This window comes from Pollicipes pollicipes, unplaced genomic scaffold, assembly GCF_011947565.3.
Source record: "Pollicipes pollicipes isolate AB1234 unplaced genomic scaffold, Ppol_2.1 Scaffold_7261;HRSCAF=8764_pilon_pilon_pilon, whole genome shotgun sequence".
Classification (NCBI taxonomy): Eukaryota; Metazoa; Arthropoda; class Thecostraca; order Pollicipedomorpha; family Pollicipedidae; genus Pollicipes; species Pollicipes pollicipes.
In genome coordinates, this window is record NW_023597054.1 from 6,705,731 (window position 1) to 6,730,241 (window position 24,511).

General features: G+C 47.9%; 1 protein-coding gene across 1 annotated transcript in view; it reads left to right on the forward strand.

Annotated features, from left to right (window-relative positions):
- Positions 1 to 24,511, forward strand: part of LOC119112172 (lachesin) — a 72,854-nt gene that overhangs the window by 29,805 nt on the left and 18,538 nt on the right. Inside the window, exons 2-3 of the mRNA XM_037236238.1 lie at positions 5,741 to 5,896; positions 22,443 to 22,601. Coding sequence (XP_037092133.1) covers positions 5,831 to 5,896; positions 22,443 to 22,601 — 225 coding nt within the window. The 5' untranslated portion in view covers positions 5,741 to 5,830. The remainder of the gene's footprint in view (positions 1 to 5,740; positions 5,897 to 22,442; positions 22,602 to 24,511) is intronic.

Sequence of the window (24,511 nt, forward strand, 5' to 3'; positions counted from 1 at the left end):
CCATGATTTGCTTCTCCATAGCGTATTCTGGGCATTCATAACCGAAACATTTAGATGTCTCGTTTTTGCCACAGTTGTTTTGCTAGAGGGCAACATGGACTATCCGCAGTGCACTGACCACCTGTGTACTCCTTTCGTTTCTAAACTAGGCGCACCCAAATTTGTGCAGACTTTTTCCCACCACATAATTTCACCCAGAGATGATTCACCCAGAAGTCACCCAAAGATGCATGACGTCGTCAATGGTACATGAATTCGACCTCCTTAAGGAGAATGTTCCACATTTGAAAATATTGAGGTAGGCGTCAGTTATGATGGGAAAAGCTTAAGTGTAACTATTGGTAAGCTTTCAAGATTCAAAAAAGACCCTAGGTAGCAAAATTTCAAAGTTTATAAAAATGCACCCCATTAGGTCATCGTTTGATGGCGTCAAAGAATGGTTTTGTGACGACATTTACACCTGGCAGCATCTGGCAGCCAGACCTAAAGAATACCTCAAAACGCACGAAGCTTGACACCAGTCGGCCATTCTCGTTGCGGGCGCTGTGTCGAGTGGGTGATTAATGGGTGGTCTGTGTGTGTATTTTTTGCCTTGTTGCTGCCATGCTGCTACTGATTATTTTGTAAATACTGTATTGTCAACCTATCCTTGCATGCAGCGCTCTAGTCCTGACATTGATGTTATGCAATGTACACGGTGATTTTTTCTTCATTATTTGTAACTGGAAATGCGGTGTCATGCAAAAATTAGTGAATTTGTAACATTGCTATGACTTGGTTGTCAGGGCCTGGTTATTGCCATGGTGAAGATGGCAAGGCTGGGCTACCAATAATTTTTTTCTTGCTTAGGATTATTTATGCAGTTACTAGTTAACCCTGATGTAACCATTGTGGTGCAATAATATTCGTGCTGTTGATAGCCCTTTCGCGTTGTTAAACCAGCTGCTACTAGTCATGCATGAATTATAAGCTGCCGTCCCATGGGATTGACACAGAGTAGTCAATCAGTGTCGTACATTGTGTAATGGCACGACTCAACAGCGTCATTGTGGAACTACCTCAGTGCTGTACTGTGGTGTGACATAATGAACAACGATATGATTTTTGTACCGCAATCCCTGCTGCTTTCATACTAAATTCCGTCATGAAAAGATGGGTCAAGCGTGCACTCATGTATAAACTTCACAACTGACCTATGACTGACCAAAAGCACAGGATGCAATATACAAATCACTATCAGCAAAACAGAAAACCAATAAACGACGCCACTTGCTCAGCCTGTTTTGGGAATCCACAAAACCTCAGTGACAAAGATGCACAGATGCCTTCCACTTCCACAGTCTTGCAACATGTTACAGCCATCAGGCTGCTTTAATAAAACAAATAGCAGGACAATTTTACGTGCGGTGAAATGATGTTGCTAAAATGCGGACCATGCACAAGGCTGGATACGTGAAAAGTGTATGCCGTATGGTTAGATGGGCGAGATGGCAGGAAGTGATAACGCTGGCAGTGCATTCTAGGCTCGTGGTAAAAATAGAATTAAATGCCATCAAAGACACCAACAGCAATACTTCTTACTCGGCACGCAGCACCTCACACAAGTTGCAATGACTAAAACATTTGAGGACTCACAAGCAATGCTTGCCTGCGTACAAAATTGGTGGAGGCAGTAATATGTGTATCAATAATAATACAGCGCTATATTTTCAGACTTCTTTAGGGACAGACAATTTTGCAAAGCCGTTTCATGTGAACTTTTGCAGACGGCCCCTACTGCCAAAATGAATTGCTGATATCATGACATGCAATGAATTAATTACATGCTGTAACACCGCAATAGGTTTAAAATGTTGGCAAGATCATAATGTAGTACCAAATTGTCTTTTTACTCACCTGCAACATAGGTGCTGGTGTTTCTTTTAGTTTGCCGGCACTACCTTCTTATATTTTCAAAAACAAAGATAAAGGTGGAGGCAAGTATCGATATATCACATTTATTGGGAGTCAGTAGGCTTAAAGAATGCCAACACAATGTTCTCTCTGAGGGGCACAAACCCCGTACGCACACTCACCACCACATCAAGATCAGTACAAGCCACCGGTACACACCACCAGAGATCACACCCATTCCAAACCCCTGGTTCACTCTCTTTTGTCAAATAGGTGTGATCTCACACTTGCACAGCCCGCGGGACTATCAAATTGCAGGTTTTCTCGCAATTCCGCGCAGGTTTCGGTTAGACCACCACAGTTCATCGTGGCCTCTTTTCAAGACAATGTCCCAAGGGGGGTTCATGGTAATGCGGCTCAAGAGGTTGTACTTGTAGAGCATAACCTTTTGTTCAAGATTTACATTTGTCGTAGAACATTTGTGAAATATTTAGTAGAATATATAGCTTAAGTTACTGAAATATTTTCCTAATTGTGTAATGCCTTGCCCACCCATAAACCCGTGCAAGGTTCTGTGCTCCAGTACACAAGGCGCCAATCGAGCTGTTTGTAAGAATTACGTTAGTAGAAGAAAAAACCGCCAGCGGGATAAAAAGACAGATTTGTCGTCGCGTCTTTCTATAACATTGGGGAAAGGGTCCTTTTTTTGGGTGTCATACTTTTTTGAAGACAGTGACGTTCTTTTTCATAACACTGACCTACGGCCTAAAAATAAGGAAAAATGACCCGTTGAGACGAGTGTCGAAAAACCCAAAGATGCTCACGTTTACGTTCGCAACACGCATTCAGCAACGAAATATAACTAACCGCAAATCACCCTCCGCGCATTGTATCATACGTGCCGCAGCATAGCTTTCGCGGATGTATCAGCGGTCATGCTGTTTTGACCATAAGCAGAAAACAGCCTGTAGAATGACCGCGGTCGCGGAACATTTCTATGGCGTCGTTAATACCAAAGTGATTTTGAAGTAGACTCCCAATAAACCTTTTCGCACTTTTGCGGGCGTGTAACTCAGGAACCAGAGCGTTTTGGGTCTTAAAAAGGAGATGACCGTGAACTGCATCAACAGGTCCTAAAGATGGCTATTTCAGTCCAAAACCCCATGCAAATGTTGAACATTCGATTTAATGGCCATATTATTTCAAGATCAAGAATAATAATCCCTTTAACTGTTTCGTGTCTGGTGTACGTCAGCCAGAATCGATACATGAACGGACACTGGCTTGGCTTGTTGTTTGTCGCTCCAACGTTCAGTGGGCTTTTAACCAGCTTAATGCGTTAAATGCAAGTTTCGAACACAAAGCGTGTTTTGTGATCCACAACACAGGTATTTGGACAGTTCTATTAGTTATGACGGGAAATGAGGCTCAAAAGAGAAGAACTTAAGGGGGGGGGGGGTTCACTATTAAGGATATTGAAACAAGCATCATATAAGAAAAATGGTTCCAATGGTTCCAATGGTTCACTGCCCTTTGACTAAACAACATATGTCTCTTCATATGTCTCCTCTTATCTTTTGCTAAATGAATCTGGTTCCCTCTATGTCTTGGCTTAATTTTCAGTGCTCCATGTAGATCTACCCTGTGTTCCCTTTCATAATCAAAGCAAATCAAATCAATCAAAAATACTGTTGCTGTTTTGAAGACGCCACCCTGCCGTGAATACTTTATTGACGTCACGCTTATAAAAGTCACGTCCGTCAGTTTGGGATTTTCGTATAATGTGTTATATGCGTGTTTTCCTGACGTCTGTAGGTGATGATGGGGGCTGAAGCCCACCATCTCTCCCAAATGAAAAGAAAATTACACTCCTGTGGCTGAAGCTGAGCATCGTTCCAACCCTGACCGTAAATGATTCGCTCGAGGCGACCGAAAGCGGCCATAAGAAGAGCGCTGGTCGTGACAGTAAATAGCAATCGCGAGAAGAAAACCGTGCAGATATTCAAACGATTCACTATTCATTGTCTTCAGCAAATGCTCAGCCTGATATGGATTGTTTCCTGCCGTTATTCGGCCGAACGTGCCAGGCTAATACTACCGTCTGGCCCGCTCCAACGTCACTCCACCCCCCACGCCGCTCATCTCCATCGCGATGGAGCGACGGCACGGGCGCCGTGGGAGTTGGCAGGCCGCCGGCCGTCAGGCAGCATCTCTCCGTAGCGGCGCGCCGTGCCGCGTCCGGCCCGGCCCTCCAGCCGTGCCGCGCCCCGTCTCTCCGCTGGTCGGAGACGCGCGGCGCGGCGGCAGCGGGGCCCGCGGCATCGGGCGCGGCCGCCCCGGTGGTGCGGCGCAGATCCCGGCTGTCAGGCAGCCTCGGCTCCGCGCCGCCCCTCGGGAAGCGCTGCTCCAATAGATGGCTACGCAGTTTCGACGTCGCCCTAAGACAGTGTGTCGGCTTTTGCGCGGGAGCCGGTAGCCGTCGCGTCTTTGCTTTGTGCAGCCGGCTATGGGCTTCGTTTGGCGCGTGCCATGAACTACGGTGCCCGCGGTCGCCGGGCTGAAGTCCTGCTCACGGTGCATTGAACGTCGTTCTCGGTCATACTGTTTTTGCTCTGGCGACGTTTCTCAAAAGCAAAAAGGCGATGATTGAGTTGCGCTGCCATGACCTTCATAAGTGATCCCAGCACATGTACACAACCAGCAATGATTATGTTCGAACTGGCGAGCTATCGTGCCGTGGTGCAGTGTGCTCGCAAAGCTACAAACCATGCCTCAAAAATGATATCATTGCACGGGGCGGAATTGCGGCAGCAGTGTCATGACCTGCAATGTGTCATGTGAAACAATCGACGACATTGCCGGCTCTCAGTGCATTGCCGGGCGGAACAAAGAGGAGTGTAGAGCTCGTTACCGCACGGCCCAAGCGAGAACGGCGCAAATGGGCGGGCGCTGCTCACCAGCCGGTGAGCTGGGGAGCAGTGCCCTGGCGCCGCAGGCAGTCTTTCGCCTTCGACGGAAAATCAGCTGGCTTAAGGCATGCCAACACTGGTGTTCTGAGTCAGCCCGCAGAGGAAATGCTCAGTGAAATGTATTGCCTATCCGGCTTCGAACTGAGACAGGCTATGTATCAGGATCAAGAGCAAAAGCCGTAACTTTGGTGATACGGTATTTTACCTGGTTTAACAGCCCAAGAATCAATCACGTTCTGGAATTTCATGAAAAACGCAGGATAGATATACCCTCGTCCCGCCTTAGGCCAAGACAGAGTAGTTGTCACCCAACCATGGTTATGCCTGTGTTGTTCTTAATAGAACTTTGCGGCTTTCTCGCCACTTGCCCATCTCCAGGTAAGCTTGGTGTCATGGGTAGAACATTCGACCTTGAACTTGGCGGTGCATGAGCATGTTTAAGTACGCATAATTGATGTTCGGATTTTGTCATAGGACAAATGCTTCCACTTTATTCACCAACGGATGTTTCAGCCAGTTATGATCTGAACCTGAAACTAAGATTGTGATCATGATCACCCAAGTGGTAATGGACGGCCCAGGTCGTTAGCACTCGCCTTCTCGCATTGGCCGCTCAGAGAACTGAAATCCTTGGTGGCAAATAAATTCACATCTCATTTTATTGCTTCATAACATTTAAATAACTTTGATAATGCACGTTTGCACCAGCCACAGTGGTGCACGTTGCTCTGTCTAAATTCCATGGTTCTGTCGCAAGACGTTCACGTCCCGAGTGACCGACCTCAGGTCAAGCTCACCGCCTGACCTCAGGTCGATCTCGCCGCCTGACCATCCCGACGTCAGGTCGCGTCCGCCGCCTGACGGTCCGTTCGTTTCAGGTGGAGCTCCGTGTCTGGGCGTGGCGGAGACGTGGACGGGCGTGCCCCAGCCGCGGATCAGCGAGGCCGACCTTCCCCCAGTCAACGTGGATGTGCAGGCCGGGGGCACCTGCCTTCCTGCCGTGCCCGGCCGCTGCCTCCGGACGGGACAGCCCGGTACGTGCCAGGGTGGGCCATCAAGAACAGGGTACCAGGGACAGCTCACCAGAGTTAGTTCATCAGGGACAGGCCGCGGGAAACCGGTCCCAGGAAATAGGTCACAGGGAACAGGTCGCCAGAAGGAGGCTACTATGAACAGGTTATCGGGACAAGTCACCAGGAACAGGTCATGAGCAACAAGCCGTCGGGGTCAGGTCACCGGGGGACAGGTCACGAGTAACAAGCCGTCGAGAACAGGTCACCGGAGGACAGGTCAATAGAGACCGATCATCAGAGAATGACCGCCGGAAGCAGGTCACCAAGGACAAGTCGCTATGGCTGTTAACCCACGAGTGCTAACATATTCACTTGGAGTCACGGTTTCATCGGGTAGCAAGTGGCGCTGCGGCGCCCTGAAAGCGTGCCGTCCACGTACATGGCGAGAACAAAGATAAACCAGTCAAGTCAGGTGTTCGGGGATTCCCACTCGCTCGGAGCGCGTCAAGATCAGAAGATGCAAGATCTGGGAGCACTTTCGAACCAGCTCGCCCCTTGGTACGCGACAGTGTTTTCAGGTATGTTAATGTGAACTGGAACATCAACGGCGGCGACCAGCGGTGACACACGATAGTCGGCTGTATGATCCATTCCAATGGCGCTACGTTAGCTTCCTGTCAGCCGGCGACATCGAAATAACTCCGCCGCGTCAGGGCACGGAAAATGAGCAAACGTTGGCTGTCTTTTCCTGATGTCGAAGCATCAACGGAGTGATTAAAGAAGCGGGCTTCCGGTGGTTCATTTGTGGTATGAAGTCATGCAATCAGCTCACCCTCCCCGCTTTCCATCCAGGCAAACGGCCACTCTTGGGGAGCGCACGCTGGTCGTGCGCCTGACTTACTGTGAAGCAAAATGCCTCCCTATCGCACAGCGCAGCTCCGTGACAAGTCATTGGGAATAACTTATGATGTGCCAAACCTCGCCATGATGCAAACACATCATGTCAACGTTGTGGAATTGTCTTTGAACCACGCTGAACAACAGCCATTTGCCGCCATGCCGTGTGATCCAGACCGGTCGAGGGGACACGGCATGAGGCTTCGCTCCCGACTGGTTGCCAGTGAGACAACTTTAGACGGCTACAATTGGTGAACACCACACACATGATCACATTTAAGCGCGCCAACGAAATTACATGTTAATTGGAATGTTACAGCAGTCTACACAAAATATGGACACGCTTATAACATGCATCCCGCACGTTTTGGGCAAAAATTGCAAAAGTTTCCAATGAAAACGTGTTGTAATTGAACGGTCAAAGCTCAAATTCTTTTGATTTTCTACGGGTAAAACCAATCTAAATTTTTAATTGGTTTTCCAACGCGGCGACCGACAATGCGGCCACTCCCGAGCTGCGTCTGTCATGAGCTCCGGAGATATTGTCAGAAGAAACGCTATTGATGTGGACGAAAGCAAACAACGCGCACGTCACAGGCGTTCTTTTTGCGCAGATCCCAAGCTTTTCATAGTTACGTTTCTCGCTGCAAGCCTTCGGGCAATATGGGGTTTAGCTGACCTCCCGCCACGACCAACAAGTCATTTAATTCCATGCAGCGATATTAGGTCGCCTACGGGCATCCTATGACCTACCATGATCTTGAATCTTGATGATATCGAACTCAGCCTGCGCGGGGGATAATGGCATGAGTACACGGAGAAGACCAAGTAACTTCCACTCGGGCGATTTTCAAAATTTAACGGACATGACTTTCACCTTCAATCGCCTTTGAAGTCACATGTGTCGCAAGTCGCTCATTTTGAAGGATGACTTTGTTTTCTAGACTGACGTCACCTTCAAGCTTTTCTCTCACGGTAACGGGACATCGATCGACGTTTCAATGGTAATGGGTATTTATTATTTGTATGTCATAACCGAATTCCATTCTCAGAATCGCTTGTCAAAACATTCTGCTACACGCAATGACGAAATCTTATGGTACAGCGCAACAAATGTTTGGTTTTTATGTGTCAAGAGTCAAGTTTTATGTTTAAGACCCAAGTATTTTCAAAGAGCCTGAGCGACACGCTAGATACATCCGACACAGCGGTCGCGCGTTTACATGGCAACAAAACCTGCCAGCTCCTTCACAGGGCATTTTCATGCAAGCCTTGCAATGCCAAGGAGTCACTGAGATTCGTCGCGCAGGGCCTAATTTTGTATGTTATACAATTTAGCCTTCTCTGTGCGGCTAAGCTGCATCTAACACCAACCACGTCGCTCCCATAATATTCCAAACTTTTGTATTCGTCTTGTGGGGAAAGGCATAAGCACAGCTATCTGTCGAATGTTTTCTTATCAAATTTAAAGCTCAGGTTGATAAACGTGAGCGAGATGGTGCGGTACCACAGTTCGTCCTCATCTTCAGCACGACTGCAGACGGTGGGACGAAAATTAACGGCGACAATAGGTAAAGTAGCCAAGCAATCCTCTGATTACAACCGGACGGCCGGAATCTGTAGCCGTGACAGTAGGAAAAACAGCCAACTAGACTGCGCTTCAGTACAGTCCAAGCTTACCCAGACACCCAGGACGCAGACACACGCCTGGTTGCCCAGATTTCTTCCCGGCAACCGTTTCCTGGTTCGTGATCCCGGACCCAGGAAAACAACAGGAACCTGTCTGGTATAGTTCTGGTCGAGGCATGCTGTTAGGGGCGGTAAAACCTGCTGACTTGATCGATAAGGTCGGCGAAGAAAATACATATATCACGCGAAGCTTGGTGCCAAATTTTTTTGGACAGCAAATTTTGGTGGCGGCCAAGACGAAAAATACAGCACACCATGCAAAACATAACGCGAGGTTTCTATACATATACATATTATGCCTCCTTGGTAATAAATTCCGTTACACAACAGCAAGCAGACGTTTCTATAAAAACTCTCTACGGTACTCCACGGTACCCTGGTATCTTTTCTAGGTTTCATTCCAACCCAACGGCAAGAATATCCTATGATTTTTAGTTGGTCGGCCGACTCGGTGGCAGGCCGGCGATAAATCAGCGCGTATCGAATGGTCCGGCCGGTCGGCCGATTGCTGTTTTTAACAGCCGACTCTCAGTGTCCTAAGCTAGGCAGTATGAAGAACTGAAAAAAAAATATGGATATGGGATTCATCTAACCCCAAAGGGCGTGTTTCAATCGTTGCGATGCGACTGACATGAAGTGGGCGGTGACTTTCAATGCAGTCCAAATTTGCAAGTTGCATTCGCATTGTAGTGTTATGAATACCTGCCTGGGGTTTAATTTCTGGCCTTTTTTAATTCGTTGGCTGTGCCGTAATATAGCAGCTTGTCCTCAGCGACGAGAGGTATCGACAGCTCAAGGTCATTCGCGGGATGATCCGATCAAGGTCGAAATTTACCTGTTATTATCCAAACTGCGTTTTTAAGACACCGAAAATACCTGTTAACTCACTGAAGAAGTCACAAGAGACCAGCCGTTTTCCCTGTTTTTCCCTAAGGCATGGATTTGATGTTGAAGTCCGATGGCACTCCTCATGAAGGAGAATAACAGGAGGTGATAATAGCTCTGCAAGACCAATTTATGCCATTTTTGTGCTTGTCCTGATTGAGAATGGTCACCAGTCACATATATTTTTTAATCAGGGATGTTCCTACTTTTTATTCAGTTCAGGCTTCAACTCTCCCCCCTAAGGTGTGAAGAAGTGTGCTAGTCTGGGCGGCATGCATATTTTTGGGTACATCGCATAATTTTCCGTGCTCCCTGACCTATCTTCAAAAAAACCTGCTTGAAATGCAATTATTTCACCAATGCTTTGATATTTATAAGCAATTACTCACAGTTCTACCTTATGTTAACATAAAGATTGGTTGTTGGAAATTATCTGGTACCCAACGATGTAGGCCATAACAAGGTGATGCAAGTGAGCAGTGGAGTGGTGTAGGAAATTTAGGCAATGAGGAGGGTGAGGGGCTACATTTTTCGTTGCCATCTTGCCATCGTTGTTAAAATAGCACGATGTTTTATGGTATTGTGGTCCAACTGCCCTATTAGGGCAATGCAAGGTTGGCATTTGATTGTCTCTGAGGACAGTGCTGGCTATTTCCTGATGATAGCACCTACACTGTAACAGGAAAGCCCTGGATTCATTCATTCTGCAGTGCTTATACATGTGCATATGTTCTTTGCATTTGTGAGCATAGCATTGCATGGATGCAAATATGGTATGTTTCATTACTGTTTTTCTAACATTGAATTGTAAAATTGCCTTGATAGAAGCATTAGCATAATCACTGTATACATTTAAGTACAGGCCGTCAAGGCAGACAGACTACGTTACATGCAGCCTGCATTGGCAGCAGAAATCAATATAGGTTATGTGCTGGTGGCATAATGACTTGAGTGCCAATTTTGTATGCATGATTAGGAGGAGATAGCAGCCCATGGATCATGGCCAATAAAAGAAGTCCAGAGAAAATGGTTTTGTGTTATGGTTGACTTTTTCCAATTTTTAAAAAATTTTCCGGCCAGAAATATTGGCTAAGGGTGGGGGGGGGGAGGGGATCAGCACTGAGGGACCCAGCCTAACATAGATATTGGGCAGTGCCAGATAAATTAATTTGAGCTGACACTCTTGCATGACAGACATCACGGATAACCTCAGATTTGCATGCTACTTGCATTCGAAGGGCAATTTTGGCTTGCTGATGGAATTTCTACAAACGTTTGGATGTTGGTAATGAAGTGTGTCATTCTTCTGAAGCAGCAGATGTTTCCATGAACTGAAATGCAGATTTGTTCACCAGCATATATGAACTGAATAAAAAAGATGAGAGCCAATAATTTTAACCCCTACCCTGATTCGCCAATTTTTGTGACGCACACTGGTGGAGGGGTAAGGGATTCCCTGACGTTTGCAAACTAAGAAAGGTAAGGCCTTTCAAAAAAAACAACCAAACAGTGAACTGTCTTAAGCGAGATCTCGTGATCGATAAGAAGTTTCCTGTCGTTAACTGACCCCACTAGACCGAGCCGAAGGTCAAATTTTCCTGAAAACCAAACATCAGCTTTGCATGCTCATATATACAAAAACGTGCCATGAAGTATGAGTCTAAGGACATGTAGTTTGATCTGTTTGGAGCCCATATTTGTGATGTAGAGTTTCGTTAGTGTAACAGTGTCAACCCTCCACGCGCGGCCCACAGAATCGTCTCTTGCTCTCCGCCGCACCCACCGTCCTTAAGTCGTCTCGCAATACCGTAAAAAGACATCGCTTTTCTGAAACCAGAATTGCTAAGGGCATTTTTTTGTGTCAACATGCCTACAATGGATGGCCCAGAGACTACCAAAGGTTGTAACAAGACTGCACAATATGCCCCTTTGGTATCCCCAGAATAACGTAGGGGGTCGCATCACCCCTTTCCACTCCTGTCAGGTAGGGGGAGGGGGTAACTTGTTCAGAAAGAGCTATCTGCCTGATAAAAAGTTATTGGCAAATTTGGATACAGTTGTTGGGGCACGGCGAAAGGCGCCCGCCAGTCAAAACATGTCGCGCCAGGCTTGGAGCATGCCTAAGGTGGATACTTTGATGACGGTTCAGATGGGGCTCAAGGCGCAAACAGAGGCCCCATATTTGACGTCATTTCCAGCCCCGCTTGGTACTGGTTCGGAATCTGCCATGCATTCTGTCACCCTGGCTATCAAGGTGATTCGCTGTTTTTTTTTTGCGGTCGAGGAAAGCAAATCCAACCGTAGATCGAGTTAAACGTGAGGCTTCGGCAAGTCGCCAGGGTGGAAGAAAACTATTGTTGTAATTGAGCTATATCAGTAGTCTAGGACAGGTGCGTCTGCTTTCCTAGCACCAGCACTTATCCTGACAGATGTTCAGGGTCAGTGTATGACTGAACGTTTCGGTTATGTGCAAGATATTGAAAATTGCAGTAATGAAAGAGACTTCCGACGATAACTGATGACGCTACTGGGTATGGATTTAATGGCCAGTTTGTCATCTGGTATCCCATCACTCTACTGACGACAATTTTTCCTCCAAAAATTTGATCAGCGACAAAAAGTACACTTTTATTATCCCTGCTAACAGCATCCAGGATCAAGTCTCATGTTGAGCCGAAAGATCCAGCAATAACGAGGATTCAGCCCCATATTAAGTCGGAAGATCCAGCAAGAGATCAAGATCAAGCCAGACAATAAGCCAGAATATCCAGCAAGAACAAAGATCCAGTCTGATACCAAGCCATGAGAACCAGCAAGAGTCAATCTCTAGTATGGAGTTATGCCAATGTAAACATAAAAAATCACATTTTTCTTCATAATCCCTTATTTTTGGGGTTCAGCAAGGCGTCACCGAAAGGCACAATCTTTTAAGATAGTTTGAGAGATTGTGCAGAAAAATATTGCTATACCTTTTCACTTTTGTGTCAGAGTTGTGGGGGTAGAGCAGATCCAGCAATACGAAAATCCGTCCCTGGTTTCCTTAAAGTTAATGCAAATGAACTGAAGCAATGAACATTAAACATTTCAAAAAGCTTTCTAACTTTCAACTATTTGATGTAATCCTGCCACAGTGAGATCTTACAAATGGGTGTTACACTTTGCGGAATAAAAAACATTGAGAATGAGGTTGTGTGAGTTTGGTCTTTTCATTTTCTACAGCATGCATTCGCTCGGTTGGGGTGGGGTCAATTTGACCCCCCTGAAATGTCAGGAACTAAAAAATCTAGAGACACCAAATTTACAGGGCGTATTGATCTGTACATGCATTCACGTAGGCAAAAGTTTCGTGTTCCTAGGTTATAACCTTCGGGTCAAAAAGGTCCAACAAGGTCAAGTTCCAGGTTGGTCCCCAAAGCGCCCGCAGAACCTAGATTACCGTTTCTAAGCAAAAGGTCACATGTTTATTCAAGGTCAGTGACCTTCTCTGACCTCTTGAAGGTCAAGGTGACCAAGATCATACTAGATTGATTTGGGTTTTGCATTTGACTAAGCGACAAAGATTACGCTAAGCAGTATGTTCCTTAGACAAAATGTTGACCTGGCTCATTTTAGGTCAATGACCTATTCGGACCTCTAAGAAGTCCATGGATGATGTATAATGCGGTTCCTGACATCAATAAATTCGAAATAAGCACCAGAACCTATCCCATACAGCAAGTCCTAGAGTAACAAAACAGGTTGGTTTTGACCTTGTTGTGGTCTTCATACCTGACCTTAGGTCAATTTAATATGCTCATTCATCTGCTATGTTGCCTAAGAGAGCATCTCAGAGATGTATCGCTTCGTCTAACACTTCGTTGTCGGATCAGATTGAAGGATTCCCTAGAAATTGCCCTCGCTGAAACCATGGCCTGACTTTGACCTGCCATAGGTCAGCGACCTTACAAGGTACATCTACATTTTGATGCCAAACGATCCGCTATCTACAGTTATGCAAAATTTGGCGCGGCTGCGCAGCGCCGTTCGGGAACCATTCTGGAAAAACCTTCGGGGGGATGGCAATATGACCCTCCACCCGAGCGCGTGTTAAACATCCACTTTTGACACTTTTTACATAACTTTTCCTCCAAGGCTCGTTGTGAAATGTTTGCAGGCATGAAAAATTCCTGTTTACCACAATTGCTTTCGATTCACCGAAATTATCGCTGCCTTGCCTCACATTACGTCTTCCAGCATGCTCCTGTCACCCGCTGTCATGGAAACTCCTTCCCATCCCAATGAGCCCTCGGGAGCCGCAAGCACAGGCGACTGCAAGTTTCCGTGACAGCATCTTAGCAACGGGATCAGAGAGCAAGTGCTATATCACACAGAATAAAGGCGGTATCTGACCCATCTTGAACGGATCTATTACGCCATTTTTTTTGCTAATATCCGTCCTGCTAAGTTAATATAAACTGAGTGGCACCGAACCGAACCAAACCATAGACTCCATTACATGACTTTGGTCGACTGGCATTTGTCTAAGCATCCTTTTGGAAACGACTAGTTTGGAGACAATTATGTTCATGGAAAACTGTAATTAAATCAATTTTTCAGGAAGCTTCAACTATCATGAGCTACAAGAAAATGAGCTTGTCATTGTTTTACATTTGCTCTGAGGCTGTGCAGGTTCTTAGGACATTGGATGGAGGACCAATTATCAGCTGCAGGACCTACATTAGCAAGAGCAACCTGGCTGCGTCAGTGTCTGATTTCTAACGTGTATTTCATCTACATATCTCATCTAATGTACGGTCGTGGGTTCTGACCCCATTTTGTCTCAGTATTAACAACAAGGGCACCATTTGATAGGGACTTGCAAGTTTGAAAAGCTAAAAGCACATGGATCCTGTGTCTCCCATACTGGTTGTCACTGCTGCTTCGGAGAGACCGAGACAAGGTATTGTTTTCACGGATAGAATAACCGTTAGAGCTGTAGTCACCTGGTGTGATAGTCAACGTTTTTGCCAGATAACCCGTCGACTGCTGCTATGGAGCTCTGAGACGGACTGAGAAGGTCTGCTAATGTCTGGCCTTAGCCACGTATGCGTCACAACCCGAATTCTCTTTTTGACTATGTTGGGATTCGAACCTGAACCATCTTGTTTGGGAGATCAGTGCTCTACCAATTGAGCCAAACCAGAGGGGAACCGCCCCACGTTAGAACCGCCCCACGTATTTAGCGTATTGACCGGTCGACAGGCGTGACATGAAACGATTTGTTACTGTCGTTATATTGCATGCAGTGCTAAAAGAAGGTGCTAGAATCCTTTTGAATATGCTAATATGAATATTGCATGGCTTTGACACTACATTCCATTATTCGGGAACATGTTAGGAAGTGCAAGGCTTAGAGCAAAATACCAGTGATTGCGCAAAAATGATGAAGACCGCCAACGCTTCCAGCATGTTGTTTCTAGGTGCTTGTAGAACCATGCTATCGATATATATATATATATATATATATATATATATATATATATATATATATATATATAGGGCTACAGGAATGTGATTGTGAAAAAACAGAGGGATCAGGAGGGGGGGGGGGGCGCAGAAAGAAAGCCAATGACGGAGCCTGCTCCCGAAACTCAATTAGAACAATTTTCTCCCAATATTTGACTTATTTTTTTCATTGTTGGAGGCAGGGGCAGTTTCCCGAAATTGGTTTGGGGACTGAACCCTAAAAATGATGATAAACGACAATTATGTGTACAGCTTATAAATAGCAATAGCAATAAGAAGCTACGTCCCCCGTTAGGCGGCACCATCCCCCAACTGAAAAGGACACTACGTCACGGTAGGGCTAGCTTTGGTAATCATGCCTATTCTGATAATTGTAAATGACTGGTCTCAACTATCATTCAGTGTCTGGTGGACTCCTTATGATTATCCATTTCAACAGCTCTTCTGGAGCAAAACCCAAACAGACGGTGGCGATTTTGAGACAAGCCTCTACCATTGACACCTGACAGTGATTATTCTGAGAGAAGCATGAACCATGGATGCCTGATAGCTTTTGCTTGATGGGAGTTCGTTTGCAAAGCTGCACGCAGGACATGCGGCTCCTCCTGTGCCGGGCATTCGACAGTCTGAGTGTTGGAAACAGTGAAGTCCCAGTGAGCGGCTCACCGTCGTTGGAATCAGGCACCGGCGCGGCACGCTTTGTTGACACACGCCCGGGTGAGAATGGGGATAAATGGAACCCCCAAAGGTTTTTTCGAAATGGTTTCCAAACGGCGTGGCGCAGCGGCGCTAAATTTTGATAGCTTTGGACAATGGCATGGCGGATTCTTTAGTATTAAAAATGTATATGTACTTTATAAGGTCGCTGACCTACGACCTGTCAAATTCAGGCCATACATTCTGCGAAGTCAATTTTTAGGAAATCGTTCAGTCTGATGCAACAACGGTGTGTTAGACGAGACCATACACATCTGAGACACTTTCTTAGGCAGCGAAACACTTTGATGGACAAACTGCATTTACCTAAGTTCAGTTTTGAAGGTCAGAACAAGGTCAAAGTCAATCTTTTTTAGTTCTCTAGAGCTTGCTGTATGGGGTGGTTTCTGGTGCTCATTTCGAATTTACTGATAACAGGAACCGCATAATATATCTTCCATTCCTCTTCCAAAGGTAAGAATTGGTCACTGACCTAAAGTGACCGGTTCAACACTTGGTTTACAGGAATACTGCGTAGCGTAATCTTTGTCGCTTACTTAAATGCCAAACTCAAAGCACTCTTGTGCGATTTTGGTCGCCATGACCTTTAAAAGGGCAAACAAGGTCACTGGCCTTTAGTAATCATGTGACCTTTTGCCTAGAACAGGTGTCTAGGTTCTGAGGGCTCTTTGGTGACCAACACAGAGATTCAGCCTGTTTGACCTTAACTGACCTGAAAACCACAGCCTAGGAACTCAAACGTTGATCTGAGTGAGTTCAGTTACAGGCCAACACACCCTGTAAATTTGGTGTTAAGCTCTGTTAGTTCCAGACAGCTCAGGGGGTCAAATTGACCCCCCCCCCCCCACACACACACACTTAAACCAATGGCATCCAAACAGCCACTCAGGGGCATGTTAAGATGCAGAACATTATAATGGTGCAATGAGGGCTAGCGCGACAAGTATTTCACCCCTTGCTCTATGTTATTACGAGTTCGTGGTACGTGATCAGTAGGCCCTAGGTCCTTTTACCTGGGACATGTGATGTGTTGTACTTGAACATATCCTAACAGGATAGCGGACGAATGCTTTGGGGGTTATGATGTGTACGCTGCCCAAATACCACTTAAAAAGACGCGATCTTGTTCTACGAGCGGCGCATAAATCATGCTTGTTGCGAAACACTTGACAAGGTCGTCAGGTGACGAAAGGTTCCAGCGCGGAAAATACGAAATTATCAATCAATTTTGCTTCGTTACGTGAGCATTTATTTGCTATCTGTGCATCTCTGTAATAGGGTATCCAGGGCCAGATTCCTGGTTGGTGGGTCTAGATTGGGGAGCGACTACTTCCAAAGCGCGGACTGTAAAGGCTCAGATTTTTAAAAAGAAATATGAAAAGCTATGAAACCTCATTCCACACCACCTAGTTATAGGCACAGGCCATGCACGTAGCTGTGCATGTAACAGCGCAACAGTTGCTAAATTAAGGTGCCGTAATCTGTGACACCAAAATGTGTGTGCAATCTGATCGCAAGACCGTGGAGAGTGACGCTTTGTGAATACACTTATCCCTGCAAATTTGACGGGCTCATCGGCTTGCAGCCCGCTGCTTCAGTTACCTGTGTACTAACACCTGTGTCCTGATCACCGGGACTTTCGGCATCGTCAACAAATGATACTTAAGTGTAAATGAAACTTCCGAACGGAAATGTGTCATACTCTTTGCTGCATTGCATTTCATTCATCTTGGTTTGTATGACTTATCGTATTTTGAGTAATGCCGCAATGATGCCTGATAATTTGGCTCCAGGTGAAAGTTGTGGCTATTTCAAACTTTGCCAGTGACAAATAAGATACCGTTTTCCCCCTTGTCCAGCGTGCTAGCAATAGAAGGCGGACAAACGTTGGCTGGTAGCACCGTCTGACGGCAGCCGCAGTGCGTAGCCGCGGGCGGGAGCTGCGATATGCCGTCAGCTGTGACCAGAGGGGCACGAGAGGAGGCCGAGGCACGGCCGACCGCCCGTTAGTGCATCGCCTCGGCTGCACGGATATCGGACAGAATGCTTTGCATCGTCGTAATGTTCGGTTCGGTAATCATGTCAGGCATTTTAGGCCAACCCAGTTTCCGCTGTTCTCACAATCCACGTTTTATGCAGCTAGAACACATTGTGTACCTGCCATACAACCTTCCTTATTTGTGGAGCACGTAAATCGACATCGAGGTAGACGCCGTGCATGTTTACTGGAGAAAACTGGCCCCTTTTCTTGACTAAGCATTTGCGAGTGTGCAAGGGCAATGAAAGCTCTCTAGGGCTGAGCTGGTCGTAGTGCACCTCGTCGACTGAATTTTCAGAATCCGGTCCAGTGCAGTCCGGCCAGTCCAGATCTAATCCACGCGCCAGTCCGCCTTTTTCCAGATTTGTCAATCCAATCCGGCCCGGCCCGCCCACCAGAAAAAAACATATCAAATCAATCCGCGCCAATCCGCCTTCATATTGAGAACTTTTGGAAACGTTAACTACAGCATTGGTTTATCTTAAGGTCTTAAAGTTACGAAATTTGTTGATTTCCATCGCAGAAAACCGTGCAATTAGTTGCCATACCAAGTGGCTGGTAACATACTCAGCACAGCATGTTGCCTGTAAAGAATGCAATTTTGCGTGAATATAGGAACAAACAAGGTTCATTGCACTGTTTATCATATCAGAAATATTTTGGTTCTAATTCACAAGCACCAGCACGCCGCGGGGACCAAAATCGATTCTGGTTTCAATGAGCTGAAACCATGAGCACATTATATAACATTTTCAAATCCCAGGCTACGTGTAACACATGCCGCTTGACAGCTTTAGCGGTATCCAATTCATAAGAGCAGGACGACGTTCATCTAGTATGCCTTCTTAACAACGAGAACGACCATCGCACAGCAAATAGGATACTTCGGGCGTGTATCTATACTCGGGATACACCAACCAATGAAACAGCCCCAACTGCAGCCATTGTCTCCTGGTACATTACTGGCTGCGTTGACGTCATAATTCACGCATGCGACTGTCCATTGCCGGCGGTATCTGCTCTCTATCCAGAGGAGGTATTGCGTCATTTTGAAATGCTTTTTACTAAAAGCCAGATGCTACCAAAGCTTCCTGCGTTGCTCATGCTGGAGAAATGCGAAAGCCATTTTTGTTTGTAATTGTGCATCGCAAAGCTGCCAGAAGTGACATTTGCGCAGTTAACAAAACTGTGTCCATGTATGTTGACAACAGTGGGTAACTTCGTGTTCGTAGTTTTGTTTTCAACGTTCTAAGAGGGCTACCAGGAATATTTTGTTAGACGATGCAGCGTATTAGTCAAACGTGTAACGTCTCTCGTGCGCTGTGGGTACATTAGAGACAAGTATGAAACTCTCCCATGTTTACAAAACGTGGTTCCAGAGTTAGGTACGTGTCGCCTATGACGTGGTTGGAGAGTTAGGCACGTGTCGCCTATAACGTATTTCGAGAGTTAGGCACGTGTCGCCTATAACCCGACATCCGCCGCAACTGCTGATGCGTTGACATCTTAGATGCATACTAGGTACGTGCCCAAGGCTCTGGTGACAGCACAAGTCATTCAAAATCTTACTAAATCTTCATTTAAGGCATGAATGGATATCCTTGGGTGGCATGTTCATCCACCTTAATTTCCCGACTATGTGTCAAGTGTGTTGGACTATCTAAATCAATGCAGGAGAATCACAGATATACAAGCGCATGAGGTGGTGTCCTATTTGCGCATAGCGTGTACAAGTAGGAGTGGAAAAAATAACTCAAAGTGATCATTTCGTACCCAGTGCCACAGCGCTTTGCTGCGTGAAAAGAGTGCCTAACTCACTTTTGGGCAGAAGTCACCTGCGGTCCCTGGCTGAAGGGGACTACATGTTCATTCTTTGACGCAGGTTAATTGGTGAGGTGAGTGGGTAGACAAATAATTGTGAGGATACAACAACCTTTGGTGAGCCAGGCACTCGGAAATGAATCTGTTGAAGCAGCATACTGAAGTCGAAGCTGGTGTTAAACTCATAACGTTGGCTGACTGACTAGGTAAAGAGGAACTTTAGCGTTACCATATAGCTTACTAACTTTCTCACACAGGAGCTAACATTTCAAAACTTTATGGTGTGCTTTCTACTAGCAACTTATGCACCTGCCCTGTTTTGAACTTTGAAATGCACTATCATCCGTTTGTGTTATATGGAGTTGCTGACATCAGAAGTAACGGAAGCCAAGATGTGACAAGAGAGGGTTCTAGATTTTGATGTATTTCAGCTACCTGGGAAGGAATGGAGCTCTAGTTTTCCTTAGCAGCATATCTGAGTGTCACTCACTCATATCAATCTGTCGGTGATATCTGTTTGCCAGAAAATTTGTTTATGAAAGATGTGGCGAAGTTATGCTGTATGTGGCTTGTTTTTGCATTGCTTGGAATTGAAAGCATGGGTTTTTTTATTGATATAGTGGTTGTTTTATGAGTTGATGTCTTTATTGAGCATTTAAAATACCATTTAGTGATGAATTCAAGCTCATGGTTTTTCCAATTCGCTCAATCCTTGTGAGCTGGCAAATCTGAAAATCCGTTCCGGTTGCAATCCATGTTTTAGTTGAAATGTTAATTCGGTGCAATTTGGGCCCCACATTGGTCCACAATCCGTGAATTAATTCAATCTGTGAGGTGGTCTAGCTGGCTCACAGCCTTCTTTGTTAATATTTTGCACTCAACATCCATAGCAATCATTTCAAATTCTCAGAAAGCGGAGGCTCACGCCCCCCCCCCCATCCCCCGCTGGACCACTAATCCCGCTGGCCCCGGTCACGTGGGGGACACTCGCTGCAGACACACGGTGTCCGGAGCGTAATCCGCGCAGTCGTTCGCCCCGGGCGCCGCGTGGGAGCCATCGGCCTTGGAAGCACTCCCCACGCGTCGTGTGCGCCAGCTCGGCTCCCATGACGGCTGCATTTCTCTCGCTCGCCGCGAGCCTCGTGTCTGTTTGCCTGGGTGCTTTATTGCTGCTGTACGAGCCGCGAGCTAGGTTGTATTCCACCGCTGTGCCTCGGGCCGCCTGTGGAATATGCAAGGGCGCTGTACTGGGCACACTCGGCGCTGCTGGACAAGCAGTCATGCGCTGGACGAGGCTTCCAAGACCGTGGCGATGGTGGCCTCCGCTGCAGTCTGTGGTGCCTGCACACTAATGGAGTTCGGTGTTGACGTGGTGGAGGGCGGTGATTGCTGGCGCATGTTGCCATGTTGAGGCCGCTGGGAAAGGTATAGAGTTACGCCCTACCGCAGGGTGAGCGTGGTAGCTATTACGAGCTTTAGAGACGGCATGATCTTTGACTGCAGGGGTCCAGAGAATCGCTGGGATTTAGTTTTTTTGGTCACAGACTTTTCGCCCTGAGATCGAAGTATCAAAATTGACGTGCTTAAAAGAAAGTGTACACATCAGGTCGCCAGGTCGCTGACATTGCATGGCTATTTTGACTAAATCTTGCCCACTTTACGGGCAAAGCGAATAGTGTAAATTGTGAGCACATGAATCAAAGACGCATCAAGTAAAAGCAACAAAGATTAATTCTGGACCCCGCCATCTCAGGGAGGAACAACAACCCTAAAGCTCAACAGGACTACAGCGAGAGGTCCACTACACTGGATACCGGTGCAATCCTGACACGAACAAACGCTGTCAGGAGGCTTAGCCCATCGGCAACGTTCCCGCCCTCCGCTGGGTCGACCCCTTTCCCTCCGCCGGGCCTACCCTCTCCCTTCGCTGGGCCGGTCCCCGCCCGCTGCCGGGTCGATCCCTTCCCTCCGGCGGGTCAGCTCCTTTCCTTCTGCCGGGCCGACCCCTTCCCTCCGGTGGGTCTGCTCCTTCCCTGAACTTTGGTCGGCCCCCGTCCGCTGCTGCGTCGACCCCTTTCCTCCGGCGGGTCGACCCTTTCCTTCTGCGGGGCCGACTCCTTTCCTCCGGCGGGTCGGCCCGCCTCCCATCCGCCGAGTCGTGTGCCGTGGTCGGGCCGGCGCCGGCAGTTCCATCAGCCGGAGCGGGCCGTTGCGGCGACAGAATGAGATCGGTGCCGGCGCGGCCGGCCGTTTGACTCGGCCGGCGTCGTCACCGACAGACGGTCGACGAGCCGCCACGCGCCCCTGCGTCGGACACCATGCTCAAGACGTGGATCGCCCGGACGCACCCGGACGCCATGGCGGGTGTTCTCGAGACGCCGCGGCCGTTTTCACGTTCGTTGTGGCCCTGAGACCATCTCACTGGTGCCACTGTTCTGTTAGTCCGTGCCGCTCTCAAGCAAGCGCGGAGGGCTCGTTGCCGGCAACGTTGCGCCCGCCTGTGCAGGAGCGCCAACCAATTGTATAGATGCATGCCCCCGGCATACCGATGGGTGCGGCTTGGCAATCGTGAGCGCCCTACGCGCATGCATAAGAACGCACGCAAAAACAAAACGAACGAAAAGCGTTAAAAAAGTCTGCGCTGAACGGAAGACTGAACCTTGACCTTTCCAACGTCTTGGCCTGGCTGTGCCTAGAGTAAAATGAACACAGTAAGACCACCATGTGCTGGGCAAGAACGCCACGTTGGATCTTCAGAGACTTCAGACCTCTATCCCGCATGATCAGAGCATTTGCGTTAGACTTCTGCCGACATATTCATCCTGACGCACATTTACTTAGAAAGCAGACGCTGATGTAATCATGACGCACAATGTGCCACACATGGTCAGCCAATGGCTGTCATGACAGGATGCGTGCCTACGATCCCTTAGATATCTCCGACGAGCAGCTGATATTCGGGGGTCGCTCGCAGAACGCCAGTCCGAACACTAATGAGCCCTGCTCTGTCGGCAGGTGTGGGTTCGTCGCAAGGATTACCACATCCTGACAGGTGGCAAGGTCAACTACATCACGGACAAGCGGTTCCAGGGCCTGTTCGATCCCGACACAGCCGACTGGACTCTCCAGATCAAATGTGTCACCACCAGCGACAACGGAACCTACGAGTGCCAGGTACTGACGCTAGAGAACCCACGAGTGCCAGGTGCAGACGCCAGAGAACCCACGAGTACCAGGTACGGACGCCACAGAGCCCACGAGTGCCAGGTACGGGCGTCACAGAACCCACGAGCGCCAGGTACGGACGCCACAGAGCCCACGAGTGCCAGGTACGGGCGTCACAGAACCCACGAGCGCCAGGTACGGACGCCAAAGAGCGTACTAGCACCAGGTGCGAACGCCAGGCACCTGCCGTTCCAAGTGTGCTGCATGAAAGCACGCCGAACTGAACCGCTGTGTAATCGTCCGTCCATGCTTGAACAGAGTTAGTAAGGTTGAAGCACCGATTGCCAAATCAGAGTAACTGTGTTCTTGCTGCTTGAAGGAATGCAGTTATTTTGGAAGGAACGTTTACATCGATGTCTATTGTGGCGCCCTGTTGGTGGGGCAAAAATACGTTTCGTTAACAAATCCATCACGTTCTATCCGACGTAGTGCAAATAGTTGGTGTGCGCTTTCTTTTAAGCATCCTTTTTACTCTAAATAAAGCATCAGTAGCCAACAGCCTGGGGTATACTTAATTAACAGTCGTAAAATGAGATGCTTTGCATCGCAGTCGGTAGCTTGCCCACGATCATAAATGTCCCTAGTTGTATGCTTGTGCGTACGTCGCGCGATGTGCGCTTCCGTCAGCCTCTGGTAAGTAATTCTCCGACCCGAGCGTTGCTTTAAATGACGTACCTTAGCAGTTCTGCCCCACGCCCTGGTGAAAGACCGCGTCTGCCAGTGCGGACCAGCTTCAGAGGGCGGGGCTCTCAAATCGCCGCGGGGCAGCCGAGGCGCCACGTGGTCCGCCTCTGGCCCGCCCGCCCGTCCATCATGCTGGAGCGTCGGGCGGGCAGCCCGGCAGCGCGCCGCCGCCCGAGCCGCCGCGCATCGATTTCCGCCGTTTTTCCGCCTCGGGCGGTTCGCTGCCTGTCGGTTATGTACGAGTCTGGGGACACACCGACGCCTGCCGGTTATGGACGGCCTTGAGGACGGACCACCGGCTGACAGTTTTGTGCGGATGACTGCCGACTGACAGTTATCTGTGTATGACCACCGACTGACAGTTGTATGCGGATGGACCGCCGACTGACAGTTTTTTGCGGATGGAATACTGGCTGACAGTTAAGTGTGGATGGAACAACGGCCGACAGTTTTGTGCGGATGGGACGCTGACTGACAGTTATCTGTGGATGACCACCGACTGACAGTTGTATGCGGATGGACCGTCGACTGACAGTTTTGTGCGGATGGAATATTGGCTGACAGTTAAGTGTGGATGGAACAACGGCCGACAGTTTTGTGCGGATGGGACGCTGACTGACAGTTATCTGTGGATGACCACCGACTGACAGTTGTATGCGGATGGACTGCGGACTGACTGTTTTATGCGGATGGACCGCCGACTGACAGTTTTGTGCGGATGGGACGCTGACTGACATACAGATGAACCAGCGGTTGGACTGACGGACTGACAATTATGCACAGACAGACCAAAGTGTAACGGTCATGTACGGATAGAACACCGACCGGACGGTTGTACACGGATGGACCACTGACCGGACGGTTGTACACGGATGGACCACCGACCGGACGGTTGTGCACAGTTGGAACACCGACCGGACGGTTGTGCACGGATGGATCACCGACTGGACATTTGTACACGATGGAACACCGACCGGACGGTTGTGCACGGATAGACCACCGACTGGACATTTGTACACGGATGGAACACCGACCAGATGGTTGTGCACGGATGGAAAACCGACCGGTGATCATCTACGGCGGATCGCAGCTTGGGCCTCCGAAGCGTCATCTGTGACCCTGCGAACAGATGGCTGGAGTCTGTCTAGCGGTCTCTGCATGGCTATTCAAACTCA